General features: G+C 56.0%; 3 protein-coding genes across 3 annotated transcripts; 1 reads left to right on the plus strand and 2 right to left on the minus strand.

Annotated features, from left to right (window-relative positions):
* Positions 1 to 7,580: 7,580 nt before the first annotated feature.
* On the plus strand, positions 7,581 to 12,238 carry LRP88_02042 (uncharacterized protein; the record flags this gene model as incomplete). The annotated part of the gene is made up of 5 exons (XM_083238713.1): positions 7,581 to 9,118; positions 10,118 to 10,453; positions 10,597 to 10,777; positions 11,136 to 11,806; positions 12,028 to 12,238. The coding sequence occupies 5 exons, from the start codon at positions 7,581 to 7,583 to the stop codon at positions 12,236 to 12,238; spliced, it is 2,937 nt and encodes a 978-aa protein (XP_083105308.1).
* Positions 12,239 to 13,534: 1,296 nt separating this feature from the next.
* LRP88_02043 (uncharacterized protein) lies at positions 13,535 to 16,505 on the minus strand (the record flags this gene model as incomplete). Its single annotated transcript, XM_083238714.1, has 4 exons — positions 13,535 to 14,047; positions 14,495 to 15,271; positions 15,507 to 16,303; positions 16,448 to 16,505. 4 exons carry the CDS (start codon positions 16,503 to 16,505, stop codon positions 13,535 to 13,537), a joined length of 2,145 nt encoding a protein of 714 aa, XP_083105309.1.
* Positions 16,506 to 22,249: 5,744 nt separating this feature from the next.
* LRP88_02044 (uncharacterized protein) lies at positions 22,250 to 22,462 on the minus strand (the record flags this gene model as incomplete). The annotated part of the gene is made up of 1 exon (XM_083238715.1): positions 22,250 to 22,462. The coding sequence occupies one exon, from the start codon at positions 22,460 to 22,462 to the stop codon at positions 22,250 to 22,252; it is 213 nt and encodes a 70-aa protein (XP_083105310.1).
* Between the last annotated feature and the right edge of the window lie 347 nt (positions 22,463 to 22,809).

Here is a 22,809-nt window from a genome sequence, read left to right on the forward strand (position 1 = left end):
CGAAAAGTTGTTCAAAACTGGAACACTTTTTGTATGAGTTCGTTTCTGAGATTTGGTGAGAACGAACCTGAGAATGGAGTGGGAATTCGGTATCGAATGTTAGCGAACGGAGTGAGCTTTCCAGCTTATAGACTAACGAGAGTGACCGCCGAATGGCGGGAACGAGCGTTGTCGATTTCAGATCGACTTTTGAGCTCGGGTCTGCTCGACCCTCGACACACCCAGCCGCTCCCGTCCACGGTCGCGCCGGGTTCGTGTGTGCTCATACCCCGCACACTCGATCATCCTTCAACACTCTCACGTAGTGAAGCCATCACAAAGGCTCATTACACACATCTTGTGTGATTATTGTAACGTCGTTACGATGTCGACTCCGTCTCCATCTCACTCCGCACGTCGCTTCGCTCCGTAAAAGGACTATAGCGTCTATGATCTTGCCCATGGTGTTTAGCAGCCCGATCGGCCGGTAAGAGCTCGGAATGGTGTAGTTGTCTATTCCTTGCTTCCTCAGTATAACTGTTCTCGATTCCCTGAAGTGTTGCGGATAGTAGCCAAGATCGAGGCTCTGATTGAAGACTGCCAATAAGTGAGGCTTAATCCATATCGCTGCTAGCTGCAGTGCTCTGTTCGGAATACCATCGGGGCCGAGCTCGCTGTCGAATGGGGGGTCTAGTTTAAATGGATCTCTTACTTTTCACGAGGTGCCACGACCATAGGCCAGGAGCCTCCTGGCATCCATGCCATCCCACCGTGAATGCTCTCTCGCTCCGAGCTCATGCTGCTGCGAGGCTCAGAAGGGGCTGACCGTTTCCAAGACTAAAGTCACTCCCCTCTTCCGCTCGACCCTTTACCTTCTTATCCTTCAGAGGTAGGGAACAAGTAGTCTATGATCTTGGTTCGCCTTGACCCAACGAGCTCACCCGCTCTGATATGGGCGGGGATGGTAATAAACGCCTGCCGGCAACCTTGTGCCTCAGCAGCTCTGTAGGAGTAGGGTATCCGCCGGAAATAAAAACAAGCAGCTGCCTCTGGCCTGCTGTGCGAGGAGTCTAAGTGGGCAATGTGCCTAGGTCTTCAAGTACTTCAACCAGGTTTGGCATCCATAGGCGTAAATGACATTACGTGATACTACACTAGCACTCCAGAGGTCTCTGACATAAGGAGAGTGTCCATCTTTTGCACTCATTCAAGGCAGGCAGTGGTAGCCATCATCTCCTTTGTTACCATGATGAACGTGATGTTCTTTGACTTTGCCGAGTCAGCACTGTGGGAGCCGCCTCCCGCAGGCGGCGCGGGGAGTCATGTGACCCGCCAGAAGCCGAGACTCTCCAACTGAAGGCCACCAAGCCTACCACCTCAAAAGACATGAGAAGCCCAGGCAAGGCCATATGAGGCCATGTTTGGCGGCTAATTAGTGCACTTTGCGCAGTGTTACCTCATTGGAAGGACCAGCATCGTGAGGTCGCTTAGCAGTGGTCCTGGATTTAGACCAGAGAGGGGTTGGAATGGGACGTTGAAATTAGGTTATTCAACGGTGCGCAGCCACAGGGATCAACCAGGGGCTGTGTGGAGCCTGGGGTCGGAGGGGCATCCAATGGGCAGTCACGACAGTGGGTCTAGGGGAATAAGCTTCATTGCTTATCATGATGTATTCGTTGATAATAGAGCCTGCCTGCGTGCGAGGCAGTTACCCAGTATATTAGGTCGTGGGCTATGCAACTGGGCTATGAGTATATGTGGCGAATGAGGAGCCAGTCGAGTTAATGTCTGCCGGCCTAGCCTCAAGATAAGACATCATCAGGCCATGGGATCGGGAATATCTCAGGATAGGTCTCGTCGTTGAAAGCACGGGGATGGAAGCGGCCTGACGCTGGTATGCTCACACACTGTTGGAAGGGCGTAAGCACATGCTCTCGATCGAGATTGACGGCAGTGTTGAGCTTGAAGGAGCATGTGCTACAGGCGACAGAGTTTCGCTGACCGCACGAGGCCACAAAGAGGGAAAGCAGGCTCGCCGCACTAGGCAAGAATTTGAAGAAGAACCACCCCGACCGCACAGCACAGTCGGTGAGCGTGTATGCCGGGCAGGGGGAGAGGATCGGTAGGAGGCGTATGGCTGCATTCATCGAGGTTGTAGGCGGGATCAGCCTCCGCAGGAGAGAGTCAAGACAGGCACGAGCGTGGGATTCATCTGGACCGAATGAGATCTTTATATATAGGGGATCGCACTTGCAGTCCAGTGCGGCGCCGCCGACAAAGATGACTCGTATGGCCTGTGTGTACTTGTGGCATCACAAAGTCAGTGAGGGGGCACAGAAGCCAAGTGAGAGTCAGGACGCTCACGATGCTGAACCAACGCTGGTGGTTAATATTATGCGGCTCGTAGAATAACTCGTACAGCCGAGGGAGGATGCTGATAGGTTCAGCGTAGTCGGCCACAGTGAGTCGAGACCGTGCGACCTGCCGGATGTCGGGAAGATCCTCGCGAGACTGCGCGGCGATGTGGAGCAGCCTGCTCTCACGGGTCCGCATGGCTGCGCTGCTGCTGGATCTGGAAGGATTTCAGAGTGCTTGTCACGCGTATGGACGGGGACAAGGACGTGATCTCTAGTGGGGAGAGGCATGAGAGATGAGTGCTGAGCATGACGGAAAGTGTGATAATAACAATGAGGCAGAGCATGATCAAAAGTTTGACCTTGATTGCCCTGGCTCTCGCATGTAGCATCTACTCCAAGACTCCCCATTGATTCCGTGAGAGTCGCACACGTTGCCCTCGACGGCCACGACTCAGGCCCACGTATAGCCGACCACTTCACCGCCGAACGATAGCGGCAGGTAACTGCATAGTATATTCAACACGGCCGCGACAACAGCACGATGTTGACGAGGGCAGAGCAAGGCGTCGTTGCACCAGAGCTGGGTGGGGAGGATGACCAACCGCGAGAGCAGCAGGCTGAACTGCCACAGGAGGCGCCACGGGGCATTAGGGAGCCCGGCGTTGAGATAGACGGCGCGATTATCACGACACTCAACGACATAACGGCTTCTGAGGCACGGCGGCGGTCGGACTTGATGGAAGGCCAAGGAAGAGGGAGCCGGAAAATGCGTGAGATATGACATAGGCTGACCTTGGTACTGGGCAACCCGAACCCGCCCGCCAGTCAACACGTTGTTACGACCGGGTGCTACGTGACAGCCAATCCGGCCGGCGTCATTGGAACCAGGCAGTGGCTAGACATGATCGATGCGGCAAGCGAGTCACTCGACAGACACTCAAGGGAGCAACAGGATGAGAGGGCTGAGCGAGCTCAGCGGAGAAGCCAGCGCCATATGAGTGGGAAGTGATGGTTGGAGGCTTGATGAGCCTCTGTGCGTGCCCTAGCCAAGCGAATGTGCTTCATAGAGAGGAGCACCAGAGATCCTCTATTAAATAAGGTGGATAAACTATCCAGTGCTCTCTTATTACTAAGTGCGCCTGATGTTCCCGTCGTGAATGCTGGACCCAGGTATATCATAACATTCTCCAGTCCCTAAAGCTTCAAGAGCGAGTGAATTACTTCCCGTTTGATCTGCAAACAAAATGAGCCATTGTGCCAGGCCTTATCGGATAAGGCAATTACGCATCGACATGGCACTAAGGCGAGTAAATATACGAGCCATAGCCCTCGATAGAACACTCACTGCCTTCCCTCTGCATCAATAGTGCATGACCTGCTCCGGGCGCTAGAGTTAGCAGCAACGCATCTGCACCCATCGACCGTTGGCAGTCCTTGCTCCTGCCACGAGGCCACGCACATGCACTGATCACGATGAAGCCGCCCGAAGTGTCACGCATTCTGCACCCGAAGTCGCCATCTCTGCTCAAGCGAACCCGCGATATCGCCATCGCCCCAGGGCGAGAGAAGCGCCCAAGAAGAGAGGGTTAGTCACCCGCCGGCGAGATCTCTTTTGGACTTGAACTCGAGTTCGCCTGTTATGCTGGGGACGATATCCGACCCCCTGATGGTGCCGCCTCTGTAGCACGTAGAGCCTACGACAGCGAGCAGGAGGCTCTGCAATGCGACCACCTATACAACACCCTGGCGAAAGCCGTCAGCGCCGTGAGACTTACAGCAACACGCCGAACGATGAGATAGTATTTTGATTACGCGGCCTGCGGTATTCCGGGAGAAGCTCCACCCCAACATGAGGTATACTCGTTGGGTTCACAGCACGAGGGAGATGATATTCATGTTCCGGGCCACATACGAGACACGCCTTTTCCAAGATACTACAGTTCGTGGGGGTTCCGATATGAGTCCTCCTGCGACGCTTCCACATCGGGGGGCGAGGGGCGCATGAGGCCTTGCGAGCTCAACAGTCCGGTGCTGGGTGAGCGTGAGTGGATGGCTGGTTTTCCAACTGTTTAGCGGGTTATGGACACAATATGGCGGGTGGCTGATGGGCGGGTGGGCTTGGGCGGATCATGCGGCACACACGTCAACATCAGCTTTGGCAGCTGGCCTGGCGAGACCTGCGACGACAGACTGCGCACGCTGAAGAGGCTGCTGACCCTACTATGGATTCTGGAAGAGCACATCTTCGGCCTCACCTGCCCCAAACGCGAAGGTGACTGTGGCTCCCACCTCTCCTCGGCCCGGGAATGGCCAGATCCAACGGCGGCCGGCGAAGCGGCGACCTCCACGCTTGGCCATGAGATGGACGAGAACCTTCCCGCCCAGCTAATCGCCGCGAGGGGTCGCGGGATGAAGCTGATTTAGGACTGCAGCTGCCTCTGGGATCTAGTTAATCGTGTATGCAAGGCACCAAGGAATGGAGGGGTCGGGGGGCGCGCTGTACGCATCCACAGGGTAGAAGACGACACACCCAAGGAGCTGATCAAGCGGACGGTCTACTGCGACTGTTGCCACACGGAGCATGATGGCGAAGAAGGGCTTGAGGGTGAGTATTGGGAAGAGGGCAGTGGCGATGGTGGTGCCCCCTCTTCTCAGGGGCAAGATGATGGAAGAGCAGGAACCGCACTCGGTGGCGGAGAGGGTGCTGCAGAGAATGGCTAAGCCAGTCTTGGGACTGCTGCCCCGGGGGACGAGCTCACGGTTGTCGAAATCCGGTATGCTCCAGCGAGCTTCGCCCGACGGTTTCTTTTCACAATCACATCGCTCTACCTATCCATGGCTCGTCTCTCACACCACCGTCAACCCACTGTACGATTCCGCGCCCTTCTAAACGACGTACACAAACTCACTTCGGCTGGCCCACTCAGCATAGGGACGACATCGGCGATCATCAAGACGTTTCAATCATATATCGAACCGATGGACCAGCACACACTGTCCTTTGATGAGGCATACATTAAGAAGAGGACGCAGATGTATGAGCAGGGTGCCGATCCAAACCTAGACGAGGAGCAGATGCGGGCTACGACGGATTGAGGATGAAGCCTTGTGCGAGTATGCAGTTGTATGTTATGTGTCAACACTTCGCCGAACTGTCTTTGGATGTGAGCACTGACGTGCGGGCACTGGCTGCAGAGAACGGGGAGAGATTGGCATTATTAGCAGTCGGCCTGTAACAGGCCCCCTGTGTGGGGCATGGGCATTGCAGCAATATACATCGATCTATTCAATGATGGCTCACAACTGAAAGGCCCCCTGTTCACGCGTAGCCATATACCGTACCATCATCAATATCTTACACGCAGGCATCACAGCCCGGGGGTAATACGCCCGCCACACATATCAAGACCGGTACAGTGGTACACAACCGTTCTCCCGTGCCACTACTCGATCGAATATAAACGACTCTTGCGTCGTAAATAGGCAAGGGGGGTGACTCGCCTGCCTCTCGGGTCGGGTACACATCGAGCTGCTGCTTCTGCACCGCATGAACTGGGCAATCGAGATGGACACACCAGATCCAGGATACTCTATGGTGCTCAGCGTTGCTTGGGTGACTCTCAGGGGGATCAGAGGGGCGAAACACGGGAAAGAAGTGAATGGGGAGCCAGTGCCTCCTGCGCGGTCTGTCCGCGAATAACATGATACACACCGGCGCCATCTACTTTCTTAACGGCTCAAGCGCACGTCTCGAGGAGGTCAAATTCGTCTAGTGTGAGCTCATCGCCCTCAGATAGATGGGCCATCTCCTCGATTTGTAAGAACTGGCACTTATCCTCTGGCTCTTATGCGGATTCCCTCTGGCATGGGGCGGGCAGATAGCTTCCTATCAGGCTGAGCATCGATATACAGCGTTTCGTCCTGGAAGACGGAACCAGGGCGTCCAAACAGAGCATGGTGTTTGGGCTTCCAGAGGTCCTCGGGCATCGAGGTGGGGTCTATATTATCATCAGACTCTGATTTATGAAATGGAGGGTACAATGCACTGGTTGAGATATGTCGCGTTGGTCGGACATGGCGTCAAATTCCTTCGTAGGAGACCACGGCTAGAGCTAGAGATGGCGGTTTTCTGGCTTAGTGATCCCGTCGAGCGTTGGGCTTTAACTATATTAAAGAACACATTACTAGAGATGGCAACGCTGCTGGCACGAGGTAGCAGCAGATACGTATAGGATAGTCAACCCAACCAACTGATCAGACGACGGCGAGGCAGAGTAGAGGGTCGCACACCCACCCAGTAGATACTACTTGTCCATTGTTCACATAATATCAGGTGTTTAGAGATTTCTCTTCCTTGTCTCTCCCGTCACGGGCAGCAATTGTTTAGGGGCACCCTCTGGGGCGAGAGCCAAAATCTAGCATGCATATCAATAAACCTAAAACGCATAACGCCGCATGACGATGAAGTTATGAGAATGCCCCCGAAGTCAAAGATCAGTCACCGAGCACCGGCTTGGTTGTCAAAACATCTAATTTGACGACGTTCTTTGCTTGATGGACATTAAGTTGATGAGCAATTCCAGCTTGTACTCACACCCACCTCGCAGTTTCCTCTCCTCACCTTGAGTCACGCAACTAGCATATCTCCTCCCAACGCCTAAGAACGGCCGTAGGCGGAATGATTTACTCTTGGATTGCGACCCTTAGATAACTCAAATTATAGTTTATACATAATTAATTTCGACTACTAGCTGCCAGATTTGTTTTAGTTTGAGCAAAGAACTGTGCGCGGTAGAGATACTTCGTCGCTGTAGCATTAGGAGGAGCATTCTTTCTCACTGTAGAGTATAGCGCCTGCCATAAACATAAGCTCTATTCCACCAGGCATCCATTTTACCTATCCTTATAACCGCCGAGACCTTTATCCACAACTCATCAGGCAAACACTTCATGTTGCTTGCCATGCGCCCCTGTTTTGTGCTCTGGTTTACCTTCGGCCAACCACCTTTGCTCCTCGTCCCATCTCCTCGCGCGTCGTCTAGCTCTTTACTCTCCGTGGACTGCCTTCGGGCGTCTAAATCCCGCCTTCTCCCCTCCGCAGACTACCTCCGACCGAAAGTACTGTCGCTGGCCCTGACGAGAATAACAAAGGATACTTACTTCGTTGGTGCAGCTACTGTATGCAGTCTATCAAACCTTCCGGTCGATCTGTGTGTTGTCAGCTGACCGTGACAAACAGTGGCCATGTCCGACTTCACCCTCGGCACACCGGTCCCTTGGACCTTAAATACTCCTCCCGTTCCCTCCATCGAGCCTCTCTCCCATACGGAGCTCCGTCGATTACGCCAAGGACATATGCGAGCCAACTCTCGAATTCAACAACGGCGGCTACCGACACGGCGACTTCCAGACCACCGACGATCCAGGAGCCTTCCAGTTGACCTTGACGACATTACCATGGCCGAAGCACCTCCCTTCCCCCGACCCCTTCCCCCGGGGCGCAATGAACAAGAGCTCTACTACTTCGGCTTGTACAGCCGTCCGAAGCTAGTGGCACGAAGCAGCACGAAGCCCTGGTCTTGGCAATATGACGGCTGGCCCATCAAGAAACGTCTCGGCCCGGTCGGCGAGCACGCGATCGTAGAACCATGGAATGATGGTCACAGCTCTTTGCGGCGACAGTTGCTACAGGCCGTCCAAGAGCTTGATTGGACCGCGATTGATGTGCTTCGTATCGGTTACGAACGCGAGAACAACCGGACCGGGGAAGAGTTTGACAATCCAGTGACTGTCCTGATCTCTGTCAAGATTGGCTTGACTGCCTTCGAGCCCGCATATGACGTCGTTGCCGCTTGCCGCCAGATCCTCGAGAGCCACGGGCTCAGCGACGTTCAGGTCGAGATCAAAGAGTCAGAGGTCGCCCGGGCTACATCGATGCCTCTGCCAACGCCGAATTTGCCTACGCCGGATTCAGCTACATCGAATCCATCTACACCGATTTCGCCTACACCGGGTCGGGCAACATTAAAACTCTCTTCTGGGCCCCTTGGGGAACCCGCAGCTATGTCCGCACACTACTCGGAATTCCTAGGCGTGTCGGTAGCCTCATCCGATGCGCCAACTCACGAAGGCACGAAGTGTCTTTACCTACGACACCGAGAAAAGATCTTCGCCTTGACGTGCCGCCATGTGGTTTTCCCAGACTCATATCCCAATATCGAGTACCGCCATGACCAAACGAAAGCACGCTATACGATCATACAGCCTGGTGATGGAACACTGGAGCGTCATCAGACTGGTTTATCTAAGGACATTGATGGAAAAGACAGCTCAATCCGGACGATGGAGGAGCAGCCATGGGTGTCTCAAGCCGCAATTGATCAGGAGAAGGCAGAGAAGGCGGCCCTCGAAACAATGAGGGAAAACCTGATCAAGTGGGATGACCCTTCGATGCGAGTTTTTGGCCATCTCGAATTCTCGCCTCCTTTCAGTCTTGGGCCAATTCAGGGTGTCGATAACAAAGGACGATTGAGAGACTGGGCATTGATCGAGTTACATCAAGATAAATATGCCTCGCCTCTGCTATCCCTGTCGAACCTGATGCCAATTGGGTGGTCTGCGAAGAACCAGGTCAAGCAGGATAGGGAGGGCTGGAAGAATATCATTCAGCTCATGGATTTCAAGGGAGACACTGTGCAGCTTAGGGGCACTATTCCCGAGAGTGAGATGATGAGCCCCCGATCATCTACACCCAGCGACGAGGCTGCCCTTTTCGTGATGAAGTATGGCCGGACAACTGGGTTCAGGACTGGGGTGACCAGCAAAGTCAGATCTCTTGTCAGGATGCCTCCCGGTTTTAAAGACGAGTCAGAAGAGTGGTGCATCTTGGGGTGCGGCGAGGCGTTCGCATATCAATGCTTCTCAGCGAAGGGCGACTCCGGGAGCTGTGTGTTTGACCTCCAGGGCCGTGTAGGTGGAATGCTGACGGGTGGAGGAGGGATAGGCGAGTATGGGGGCTTTGACGTATCCTATGCTACCCCGATGGAGTGGTTGCTGGAGGACATGAAGAGGCATGGTTATGATGTGGAGCTGGTATGAATGGTATAGGGTTGGTGCTATCTTTGGCGGTTATGCTAAAGATAGTGTTGAGTTTAGCTGTGAATGGCATCGCCGTTGCCCCATGGATTTAATTTTCAATTGCCAGGTAACATACCGTGTGTGTGTGAGCCAATTCAGCGATAAGCGAGCCATATGTAGCAAAGCTCAAGACACAATTCAGCTCTAAAACGCAATGCAACTATCTCTAACAGAACCACTCCTTATCAAGACCTCTCTATAGTGTTTTCTGGGATTGGATTTTCATGCCGCCATGTATTAATGAATGTGCTTTTTGCTGTTGTGGCTGATGGTCTCTCGTAGACTCGTCATTGAAGACAATCTGGAGTAGAATAATGGGCCGCTTATCGCACCTACCCTATAGACATAAGGTTAGGTATTTGTTGAGGCGAGGGGATAAACTTACCTCCCACATCAACTCGGCAGCTGCGGCTTTTAGGGAGTGCGCCCGGGACACACCCAAAACACTAACAGCCGCCACCAACACCAAACGGCCAGACGACCACCGGACCATTCGACCTCGGCGAACACATGCCCAGGGCACCCGAGACGTCCTCCTGCGCGGCGACGAACGCAACCTCCGAGAAGAATAAGTGACGCCCCAGGGCAGCAGGGCGTACGTGATCAACCAACGGGCCCGAAGCGAGCGAATCGAGCCCAACCAGCAGCGACTTCATCGTGGCCACAGAGCCGCTCGGCCTCGAGACCTCACGGCACAACCCAGCCGCCAACACGACCAACGCGCTCGCGGGCATCGCTGCCCAGAGCCGTGCCCAACTCGAATCCAAGATCAAAGCCGCAGAGGCCTTCTGCGCCGCCTTCGATTCTACCGCCGCCCAATTCGCCGACAAACCCGCCCTTCGCCAGACCTGGCGAGGCGCTTCACCGAAATGTGCCGACCGAACCCACAACCGCAAGGAACTACAGGCCGATACCTGCGCTGGTGAAGCTAGAACTCCTGCTCGCGCCGAACGTGGGCGTCCCAGAGGCCCCCAGACCCTGTGCCCAAGACACGGACGAACGACAAGAGAATTTTCACCCGCATCGGAACTCCCTGAACGCAAAATGACGGCGAATGGGGTCCGTTCCGCTATCACAGGGGAGCTCAGCTACAAGCGTCTCGCACTAAGACAGGATAGGATAGGGAATCCGCCCTGTCGATCGCAACATCTTCCAAGCTCCGCGCTTTGAAGATCGAGCCCTCGCGGAAATGGCACACCTACGCCATTGCAGACGGCATCCTCCTGATCCAGGAGCCCTCCACCGCGGTATACGACAGCGGGCGGCGCTATACCACCCTGACCCATACCGCATACGACACCTTCGTCCCAGTCGCTCACTAGGGACGCACTGTGGATCAGAATTGGCAACGACACCGTTGTCAACATCTACCACGCCAACCGCAACCCCGACAACGAAAAACCACAGGCAGCTAACCTACTGCGGCAATGGGAGCCCCCCCATGGACAAGCACGACCTTGCGCTGCTAAACCGCGCTGAAGCCACCGTCGAAGTCCACCTGGTCACGAGCTCCGATCATAGCACTCTCAGCATCACAGTCCCCCGGCAACTCACTATACCAAATATCCCCGCGCGCCCCAAGGTGCACGACCTTCATCGACGCGCTCACGGAAGCCCCAGTTGCCCCTGGAGAGACCGAAAGAGCTGACCAAGTCGCTGAAGCTAAAGGACGCCGTGGAAGTCTGCCAAAACAACTCCGCGACAAGCCCGCCAGGCCCCCTGAGGAAAGTCTTCAGGAAAGCCAAGAGAACCTTTTGGCGCATCACCACCTCGAGCCTGGAGGAACCCAAGGATATCTTCCGCATCACCCGCCGAAGAAAAGGCACAAGCCAGTTCCGAGAGTCGCCCCTGGAAGTGGACTCAGTGGTCTACAAGACCCGACTGGACCGCGCAGAAGCCCTCCGCAGGGCCACGCTCCAACGACAAACCGCCGCAGATGACTTCAGAGATTCGTGGCTCGAGGGGGCCGTCGCCTCACTGGAGATCGCCCTCACGGTCTCGCTCGCAGAAGCCGAATACGCCGCAACTAGCACCGGGAACACGTCTCCCGGCGCCGACAACATCACAGTAGAGCTTCTGAAGGCCTGCTGGCCGGCAATCGGCGGTGCAGTCCGCTGGCTCTACGAATACTGCCTCCAGGCAGAACACCACCCGCAGATGCTCAGGTCTGCCGAGGTGGTTATGATGCCAAAGATCGGGAAATGGGACTTATCTGAGCCCAAATCCCTGGCGGCCCATCTCGCTCCTCTCCTACCTCGGGAAGGGACTCGAACGCCTCATAGCGCGACGGATCGCCTAGCCGCCATCCAACAGCAGGTCCTCTCCTCGCGGCAGTTCGGTGCACTGACGAAACGTGCGCGGCGGTAGACCTAGTGGCGGCACTTATCCACGACATCGGGACCGCCCTCAGCACCGGCAAGGTCGCCACAGTAGCCACCATAGACGTCGCAGGAGCCTTCGACGCTACCCTCCGCAACCGACTCACCCTTAGGCTTCGCCAACAGGGCTGGCCGCCCCCGATCGTTCGCTAGGCACAGTCGTGTATGACCGGCAGGTCCGCCCGCATCAGACTCCGAGAGACCACCACCGACACAAAGCCACTCAACTGTGGCCTCCGCCAGGGCTCCCCAGCCTCGCCGATCCTGTTCATGCTGTACACCCGGCCCATCTGCGGGATCGGGACCTTCCAGAAACCAGGGCTATTGCTTCAGCGCATCAGGGGAAAGTTCTGGCCCGCCAACCGCTTCGGCTACGCCGACGACTGACCCGGCAACACACTCGAAGAAACCACGGAAATGGTGAACAGTGACATACAGGCACTGGTCGCATGGGGACAAGACAACGCCGTCTCCTTCGACCACGAAAATACCGAGGTCATGCACTTTTCCCGCAAAAGGAACGCGAGCAGCCCCTCTGTCCTTCACGGCGACCAATCGAGCCCAAGGAAGCAGTCTTCTGGCTTTTAGCCCATCGAGGGCCGGGCTTCAACTATAATAAAGAATACATTATTAACACATCATCATATCCCAATGCTAACACGGTGGCCTTTGTTTTTTAGCCTTTCTGCCGCGTGCAGCAGAAGACTCAGATCTAGCTGCATCATGAAAGGTTATTTAACCTCTCAGGAGGGGTATTTAATTGCTCTAACCTCCGTACGAGAAACAAGAGAGTCAGCAGGAAGAGTACGGCGAAGATCGGGTCGGCTAGAGCTTGAATACAATTTCTCGGCGATTTGCCAAACTCTGATTGGCACACATGAACTTTGAACACAATGGAAGAAGCCCACAACAAGGAGATCACGATCATGCCCTCCACGCACCCTGGAGGCGGCCCCCCTTCTGCATAAGCAGGATTCAACAATATGAGCGTTATTTGAAACCTAGGTATGAGTCTTCTACAGCAGTCTGCAGGCTACAGAGAGACTAAAAAGAAGAACCGCAATGTCAGCATTGGGATATGGTGTTATCACGTTGTGGATAATGTGTTCTTTATTATAGTTGAAGCCCAGCCCTCGATGGGCTAAGAGTCAGAAGACCATCTGTGCTGCCTTGGAGTAGTCCACCCTTACCCTCCTGGCGGGACATCTATATCTACGTGGGCGTACGTACACGATATTCGTTCAAGGCCTAGGGTACAGACGTGAGGGCAGCTCTCTTATCACACCTACCCATGTTGAGCCCCTGCACATGGTCTGACGATTCTTAGTTTAAAATACAAAGAGGAGGCCGCCATGGCTGGGACGCTGACACTTATCACACTTGGCCACTGCATACATGGGATCAGGATAGCAAATATTTATTGAGCTCATAATAGATAATCAGTCATAGCCTTTCCATGATGGTGGGATACAAGGGGGCTAAGTAGTACACAAGGGACGGAGACTCGGGATCACACAGCAGCACCCCCACAACCACCAACTGGTTGAGCTACTAACACAAGGCTGCCTTGATCTGTGTGCCAATGTCCGATATCTAAAGGTATAATAGTCTCGAGCGTAGAGAGGCCCGGAGAGTCCAACAGGGCGTATCCGTATGAGTGCAAGAGGGTCCTCGCTGCCGGCTTCACGATGAGGGATTGGTGTCGATGACGCCAAAGAGGCGATTATCAGACAGCTTCTCCCCCAGTATTTCCTTGCGGTGTCGGTTCCGCGCGCGGACCAGTGCCTCTGCCTCGTTGTCCTTGCGGACAAGGTCGAAGAAGAAGGTAGGCTGGCCCTGCCCAGGTCTATCCACACGTCCGATGGCCTGCTCCGTCAGGGCGTTGGTCCATGGCTCGCCGAGTTTGATCACGACGTTGGCGAAGACCAGATCATTGCGCCCAGCCGATAGCACGTTGAATGTAGTAATGACGACGATGGACCTCTGCTGCTCAGAATCGTGGAGGTCGCCCGCTCTCTGGACTAGGCGGCTGATCACATCCTCGCGCTCATCTGGTTGCTGCCAGGCAGTGACCAGTTCCGCCTCCGCAAAATCGCCGCATTTCTTCTTGATGTAGTGAAAGGCAGCGGCCGCAACAGCAGGAAATGCCGTGAAGAGCAGTGCATGGAGTGATCCACGTGCGGACTGGTACTTCAGCTAGTCCTCATGTTCCACAATGCCGCGTGAGGCGTTGTTGATGATCTTGGAAAGCGCTGGGAATAGGTCATCATGCTCGGTATACTCGTCCACATGGGACTCATACCGACCCCCTTCTAGCTGTAGGTCCGACCCGACGTCGTCGCTCTTCCAAGGGATAGCGTGTTCCATCCAGAAAGGCAATAAACCTGGGACCGATGCTCCGCGGAGCATAAGGTTAAGTGATTTGAGGGTACCCCCGAATTTCCGGATGTTGAAGGAAGGGTCATTGGCTATCTCCTCCTGTGCCTAGCGCAGCAGATGTTCATATGCCTCCTTGCACCCTTCCGGCGTCTCGAACCAGAGCTCGAAGCGCGTAGTAAGGCCTCTCGCTGCCGTAATCCAGCCATCAACGATCGGGCTCTTCTCACTCCTCGCGGTCATCCAGCGTGAGATCAGATCCCTCACGGCAATCATGGCTGCTCGCGTTTCGGCTTCCTGGCTGGCCCCCGAGTGTGCAGTACGGCATCGGTCCAGCCGCCGGGTGGCGTCCTCGAAGTGACGCCTCTGGTCAGGGTCAGGCTGGATGATGCTATAGCTAGCGTTGAAGTCGGTCACGGACGTGTTGGCAGGGGTGCCGCTCAGAAAGTACACCCGAGGCGCTGACTGTCCACCGGGCTGCAGCCGTCGGCAGATGGAGACAGTCGCGGCGTGGAGGTTGCTCCCGACACCCTGGTAGAGGTTGTACTCGTCGAAGGTGATGCTCCTGGGGGCGAGCCTTGCGCGGGTCACGACGCTGATCCGCCCGGCCTTGGAACCACTCGCTTTCGTCTTGACGTGAACGCTGAGTTGTTGGGCGCCTGACCACGGGGAATTTCTGCGGGCGTCGTTGGCCCAGTCTCGGCTGAGCTTCTCCCTCGTCAGCAACAGCCACACATCTTGTCCCTTCTCCTGCGAGGTCGAGCTGTGGCTGTAGGCGTCGGCTCGCTGCTGATCGGTAAGTTGGGCCACGCCCAGTAGATCATCGAATGTTTCCGGCACGCGGGGCACGCTCAGCTTGATGGTGTGCTTGCTATCCGACTCGAGCTTCACACGCAGGAGCAGCTCACTCGTGAGCAAGGGGGGGGACCTCGGATCGATCGGGGCCAAGTGGTAGCCGTTACCGATCGTGTAGCCGTGCATCATAGCCCGGCCACGTAGGGGATGGTTCGGTTCGTCAAACGTGGGCTTAACGTAAGCCTTCCACTGCTCAATCAATTCTGCTCCAGACCCTTTGGGCAGACCTGTATGTCTACGCCCCGTGCCGTGCTCCTGGCAAAGTCCCTCATCGGGTTGTCTGGCTCGCAGAGGCACTGGACACCGAAATCGTCTCCGAGTGGGCAACGCGTGTGAACCTCATCTGTGTCGGGCGGGCAGTGGAGGTGGGGGTTGCTGTCGATGTGGTCATCCATCCGCTGGAGCGTCAAGTGAACACCGCGACGGCCATGGTAGCGATGGTCTTCCCGCTGGCCATGGCGTCGCCGTTGTAGTGACCGTGCAGATCAGGATGGTCGCGGGCACTGGTAATCACACGGAACAGGTACGCAAGCTGAGGAAGTTTGAGAGGGAGCCGTGTGCCGGGCAGGCGCTTTTCCGTCTTTGGCGTGATAGAACTCGGGTCGAGGCAGAACATCCGCGCGAACGCCGGGATGCTCTCCACGGGGAGAGAGTTCAGACTGCGTAGATGTCCAAGGACACCCTGCCCTGGGTCGACGTCCTCAGTGCTCTCAGCAACGTCCTGGCCAGGGGCTGCTGGTGACGCTTGGCCATCAACCGCACCATCTTCATAGTCCAGTGGGTCATCCGAGATGTAAATCACCTCTTGGTTGTTATCCGGATCATCTAGAGGCGAGGAGTGATCGTTTGAGCCCTGGTCGTCTTCATCGATGCGTGTATGCAGCGGGTCATGCAGTCGGGCGTCATCTTCTGCACTGGGCTGCACTTCGGCAATCTCATCCGTGTCTACACTGAGCACCACTGCACTGGGCGCCACTGGCACGGTGCCTACGAGCGACGTTGGCTCGGTGACGGCGGAGGCGTTGAGCGCTGGCTCCTCGGGGGCAAGCCGGGCATAGAGGCACGGGAACGCCAAGATCTGGGTGCCGGTGTCGTCATGGGCAAGACGGAGGGCGTATCTGGTGAGGAAGGTAACGTAGTCCTCCTCGTGGCAGATGTCGTGCGGGACCGGATCACCGGGGATGCTGGCGTGGAAAGAGACAACGCGTCGCCCGCCGAATGCTGCCTCGGCGCGTGTCAGGAGGGATTCGAGCGAGTGCATCCACGGGCGTGAAAGCTGATCCCCGTCGAAGTCATCATTCTCTGGCCTAGACGCCTAGTCGACGAGAGGAAGGATGAAGTTGGTGCGTGATTCCGGCCCAGTACCATCGCCCTTCATCTCGAAGTAGCACCCGTCCAGCCCGACGCGGTTTGATGACTCCATGGCTGCGCTGGGAAGGTCTCGTCTAGACCTGCCCTCTTCTATACGGGTAAAGCAGAGAGCGAGGCGGACAAGGAGGTTGACTCGGGGAGAGCAGCCTTCTCACATGCGGCCGAGGAGGGTGAGTTGCGGGGTGTTGGTGGCGGTGAGGCTCACGGGTGGCCGGCCGGCAAGAAGGCGGTCGGTCGACTTTGATCGGAAATGCGAGGGAGGGTGGTAGCTTCGGTGTGATGCTCGGCGTTGGAAGAATACCGAATATTATGTGCGGTGGCGGATTAGGTGTTCACAGAGACCTTGGCGAGGAGAATGTGCCGACCGGTGCTTGATGGAGCAGTGTCCTGAGAAAAGCCACGAGTTAGATTTCTCCTCCTGTCAGACGTAAGTTTCTTTGAGATTATACTTACTAGGTGGCGAGGAAAGGCAGAGGGGATAAATGCGGAAGAAAAAGAGGTCACGGGTGATCGATGTTTGACGAGAGCAGAGATGTAAGGAGAGAGGCGTGGAGGAGTGAGATAGCGCAGAATTCAGTAAGATAAGATGCGGGGTTATTGAACAACCTGATCACTCGAAAGAGATGTGGGGGCGGCAGTCCAGTGAATTACGAACAAGGTGAGAATCATTAGATAGAAGGCCTCGGTGGGCATTTCAAGAGTGTATATTTTATATGCCGTCATATAACTATCCCATTCCTATCTCGGTACCAGCATTCCACGCAGTAGGCAGCATCGAGCCATCATATCTATTAAATACATGGCAACTCTGGCCGCCTATGAATATAAGCCAGGTGAATACAAATACATCTTGGGGAATACTGCAAGTTCTCGGCATAGAGGTGACAGTGACCAAACATGACCTTCCTACTCGAGTATGTGAAGAAATGGAGATGGCCGGATCGCGGGCTTCTGGCAGAGTCCAAAACGGAGGAGAGCTTCGGCGGGCGCTGAGCAATCGTCAAGGATGAATGTTTGGAGGAGAAATAAGAGAAATTGGCGCCAGCTCAGGTCGGATATCATGACGGCCTTGTTGAGTGGTATGACGCGGCAAAAAGAACGATGTTGTCGGCACGGAGAGATGGTGCGGTGCTGTGAGATGGTTGATACCGGCATACTAACTGGCATAGCTTTTTGATAGCTGTAGTCAGCTAGCCCAGGTCTCGGCGTCCGGAGGGGGTCGTCGATGATGCAGCACAAGGCGAAGGGCTGACGAGAGGGGAGAGCTTCAGGGTCGTCGACCGTGTGAAAAAACATGTACCCGAGTCTTGTCTGGGCGGAGGGTGACTGAGTGAGCACGGTTCCGGTTGAGGACGGCTCGTGGTGGCATCGCCGCCGTTTGGTCGCTTCATCGCTGGGCGGCGTCTCCTACGAGGCCGCTCGCCGAGGGGCATATGGCGGCTCGTCGGGTCTGCGCTTGGATGGACCGGGCCGTTCCTTGGGGGACGATGCGGGCGACAGCTGTAGCTGCCGAGGCAGAGACATCTCGGCGATCGGGGAGGAAGACTAGATGGCGAGTGCGATGTCAGCGGGCGAGGCGGTGGGTCAGAGATGAGAGGGACGGGGTGCACCCACCTATGCACCGAGAGTGTGGGCGACGGAGGTTATGAGAGTGAAGATTCTGAGTTGCGCCCACCCTTATCGGCCGAGGAGGGAGGATTATGCTGGGCAGGCGGCGCGAGGTGATTCCTGGCTCCCTCAGTGGCACAGACAAACAGAGCCTGCAAAGCAAACGTGAGCAAGGGAAGAGGAAGAAACCTTATCCAGCCCCCCTGCGTGGTTGATGACGGAGAAGGCGAGGAGGCGTCGCTAGAGAGAACCAGGAGAGCCGTAGAGCGCCGAAAATTGAGGCGGGTCACGGGAAGCATATGTGGTGCGGCAGCTCAGCAGCGGAGAGGTATGAGCATCGCAGTGCGGATGTAGGGTGGCCTCGCCCGTCTAATGGAGCAGGAAGAGTTTTACAAAGGCGTAGGGGTGACCACCATCCAGGTGTAGGAAGGTGAATGCTCGTCACGCATAGCATGCCTGGGCATAGAGGCTAAGGCGAGGAAGAGAGGAGAATGAAGATGGAGGGGGAGCGGGAGAGGGTAGAAGGAACAGAGCGAGTGCAACACGGTTGGGTCCAAGGCTGCGGTATCATCCACTGAGTGAGGGGCATCTATGAGTCGCCTAGCCATCTTGCTCGGCCGGGAGTGCAAGAGCCTGCGATGGTGGCGAGCCACGAAGGCGCGTTGGAAGAAGAGGCAACACATAGGGATGGCATTGCTCTGCGGGTTGCGGCCCTCTCAGGGAGCCACAGACCAGGCTCCATCACTGACAACGACGAAGAATCCTCGGGTCGAGGGACAAGTCAGCGGGAGGCAGCGCCGGCGGATAGGGTATGCCTCGATAATAAACAGCCTGGCCACATGAGGCGACGAACATCAGCAACACCAACCCGCCACGGCCGTCGGGATACTCGTTCACAGGGCGCTATGGAGTCGTGCTACACGGGTCTCGTCGAGTCAAGGCGTTATTCGGCAACATCGGAGGAGTCAGCAGAGCAGGTTCGGCCCTGCCTCGTGCATTGGTCATTGGTCATCTACCTAACACTCAAAGTTCGGGCAAATGGCATATGCCGCAGCAGCGTTGCGCATGTAGCGGTCCCAAGAGGTGCAGTTGAAGAATGCAGCGAGCTCCGTGAGGGAGGGATGCCGATTCTCGGCCTGGAGGAGCTCCCACCGGTAGCGGAATATACACCCGGTGAGGGGTGTGGCGGGTGTCGGGGAGGTGGGAATCAAGCCAACGGCGAGCAAAAAGTGGCAGCGTGAGGCCCCAAGCGACGATGGGCCGACCAGCTGATAGGTGTATGTTAGCGTGAGGATTCTAGCCTAGTAGAGCATCCAGTCACAGGAGTCTGGGTGACGGGGGTGTTGCGCAAGCGTCGGCATAGTCCACTCACAGTTTCCAGCCAAAAGAGGGCATCGTGTGTGCCGAAGGCCGGATCGGACTCAACACACTGATGATGGAGATGCTCCCAGTCGGATAGCTCCGTATGAAATACATCCGTGCGGATCGGCGCCGGGGCGGGTGCTGTTTCTCGACGTGGATCAGGACAAAGCTCCTCCTATCGCATCGACCTGGCGTCATCGGGCAACGCATCGGACGGGGTCATCGGCTTCACTCCGTCGAGGGCATCGCCGGGAGATATGTCAGATCGCCCGGAGGTCATGTCGACTACGACAGACGAGGGAAGGTTTGAGGGGCGGTGTAATTATCGGCTCACCGTCTGTTCGCGAGGTCAGCTTCACGCTTGACAGCGGGGAGAGAAGCGGATGGGAAGGGACATACCCGTCTCGAGGGAGGTTATGCGGATGGCGACGATGGGCGTAACGAGAGGCCTAGCGCAGGTTAGGTTGTGATAGCTCTCGTCTTGGTCAGAGAGATAATAGCCGCGGAAGATAAGAGGAATTGGGAGAGCCCTAGAGTAAGAATAAGGGAGAGGAGTAGAAATGAGGTGACGATTGTGAAGAACAAAGGTGCGGGTGGTGAATGTTGCACAAAGCACGTGACGTATTGCGTAGGCAGCAAGGCAGCTCTCTCAACGGGCAAGGCGACATCAGTCGGAATTTGACCTATTGCTTGATCAATAACCAATCTACTGTTTCGCATTGATCTGGGCGAAAATTCGACAATGATCAAGGAAATGCGATCATATGCATACACTCACTGGAGGAGGAGGTGGCGGGCACACATCTCGGGAGCTTATACCCGCTTTAAGCCGGGGCAAATAATATCTGTTTCATAAAAGGATAGGTTGTAGCCCTGTTATTAATTCGTATATCGCCCGTGGGCAGTATGCCACCTGCCCAAGTGCATGGATACCACCTCCGATGTCGCGATGTAGGTGAATGACTTCGAGGCATGCAATCAAGAAGGCCGCTCCTCCAGTCACGAGCAGCCCTTTATCTCCTACATCAAGTATCCTCGTGAAGATGGGTAATCGCAATGAAAACCAGCATCAAACCCCGGAAGATATTCCTATCTTCGCGGATAAGACGGCAACGCCGGCTGGCGCCAACCCCGAAAACAACGACAACAAGTTCATTCTTCACCCCATGGATGATAACCGACAAGAACGGTCCGCAGACCGCATTTATCAGGCGTCAGCGGGGAGGTTGCCATTCCCTGTCGAGTTTTGGCTGTGTATCTATACATCGCCAACCGACATCACATCCACCACCGAGCTATATGCGAACCCGCAAGCCCTAGAAAGAACCCGGGCGACCCAATATCCTCCCAAGGGGCAGCCTCTGACTATGGAGGTACTGCGGTGGGGATATCGGGTCACAGGCGAGTGGCATATCGGGTATCTGGTTGAAGTTCTTCATCAACGGCAACAGCGCAACAACCCGGATGTAATTCCTATGTGGACTCGCATGACGCTTCAAATCCTCGACAACTCATACCGCAATATGGCAATCACATTTCCCGGCACGATATGGCCAACAGCCGCCGTTGGCATGACAGTCAACCTACCAGCTCTGCGGGCAGTAGAGGGATTAGAATGAAAATGTGTAGTTTGCTCCTCTGGCCGAGCCAATCGCGCGATCCAGCGGAGCCGGGTGAGCTCTGCCGGAGCTGGCTCACCCGCCCCACCCAGAAAGGTGAGCCAGGCATCCACGCAGGACTTGGCCTGAGGCTGAGACGTTGTCGCGTGGACCTGGCGAGCGTGGCTGCACTTGATTGGATTATCTGTCGCGTCGCGGTGGTGGCGTGATATAAACGCGTGGTTTGAACGCGTCGCTTGCCTCTGTCAACCACTTGGTTTTTCCATCTTGAAAGGACACTCCTCTCTTCACCTGGGCTCTTGACCATCGATTTCTCTTGCATCCGACCACTGTTGAAATGCTCACTGAATTAAGATATCTTTCGCTACCTCTTTTGTCAACTACCATAGAATGCTCATTGACCCCCGAAACTAGCTCCGGCGATTGCGATACTCTTGAAGGCACTCGAGCACACACGCGATGACCCTTGAGCCGCTGGAATCACCCGACGCATGTCGCCCAATCGAGACGATGGAACCGTGACAGGACTTGCAGCAATGACGCTTGCGGAGGACGACCAACAGCCTCTCCGCGACCATTCACGACCAACAAGGGCTCTGTTCGATCCTGTTCCGCTTCACTTTAAAAGGTCCACCGTCATGTTCTTCCCGTGCGAAAGGGCGCTCGACAGTCATCGAAGGTTTAGGCGGGCACGACAATGCAGGGCTTGCACGCCCTCGACATCGTCGATGATGAAGGCGAGAACGACGGAAAGATAACAAGTCTGGGGGAGGGGAACTATCCGGTTGGTCTGAGTCGTGGATAAGCGACTTGGTGTTAAGCATCGGATTTGCTTCCGCGACCAAGGCCACCTGACACGTCATAGGCCCGGAGGTCGCAATGCGAGGTGTTTTCTCTTGAGGCGCCTCCGGCCAGTTCCTGGACCGATCAACGTGGGGGCATCATGGGACGGAACATGTTGGAAGCCACAGATGAACCGGCGAGAGCAAGGGGTGGCCCGGGCATCGCGGGGTTTGTTCGAGGTAGAGCGAAGCGCATCTCACGACGGCAGGCAGAGAACAGGACGCATTCAACAACCATCCGTTGCCATGTAGTTGTATGGATTGAGTCCATCATGAACCCCTGGCCCTGCTCCTCGCCTGCTCTCAGGGTCGCGGATGCCCACCGGGGCGAGGGTCCTCTTCCGTCTCTCGTCTCCCTGATGCGGTCAAGCTGCTGCTGGTACCTCCGCAGCGCCGGCCCCCAGGTCGTGCATCTCGCGGATGGGACCGCGGTTGACCTCGGGCACCTCCGTGCGGAGCATGCCGTTGAGCGCATCGTGGTCCTGGCCGACGTGGCCGCGGGTTATCTGCCGAACAACCTCCATGGCCAGGAGGCCACACTTCACGCCTGGCGCTACCGAGTCGACGACGGCAGACATGGCGAGCAACATCCACGCTGCGCTCGAGGCCCTCGCCAGGCTGCCTTAAACGCACTTCCCGACCTTCGCGCCCGCGCCTGGAACCAAGGTCGATGGAAGGAGGCGGAAGAGCTAGAGGTGGGAGTGATAGAAACGACGAATAGTGGAGCCGGATCGGGTTCGAAGCCCGAATCTGTCTGCCGGATGCTCCGATCCCTTGCGAGGGCGCCTCAGTCCGCAATTCAACCTTGGTGGGGCCGAGCCGGATCGTGGGGTTCCCGCAAGTCGATCTAGTTACGCAAGCACGATGAACGCCGCTAGTTGACTGGCGGTTCAATGGATCTGGATGGGCCGGTGGCTTCCGAGGA

The sequence above is a fragment of the Fusarium phalaenopsidis genome (assembly GCF_050370095.1).
Source record: "Fusarium phalaenopsidis strain FUZ10S chromosome Unknown contig_32284, whole genome shotgun sequence".
Lineage (NCBI taxonomy): Eukaryota > Fungi > Ascomycota > Sordariomycetes > Hypocreales > Nectriaceae > Fusarium > Fusarium phalaenopsidis.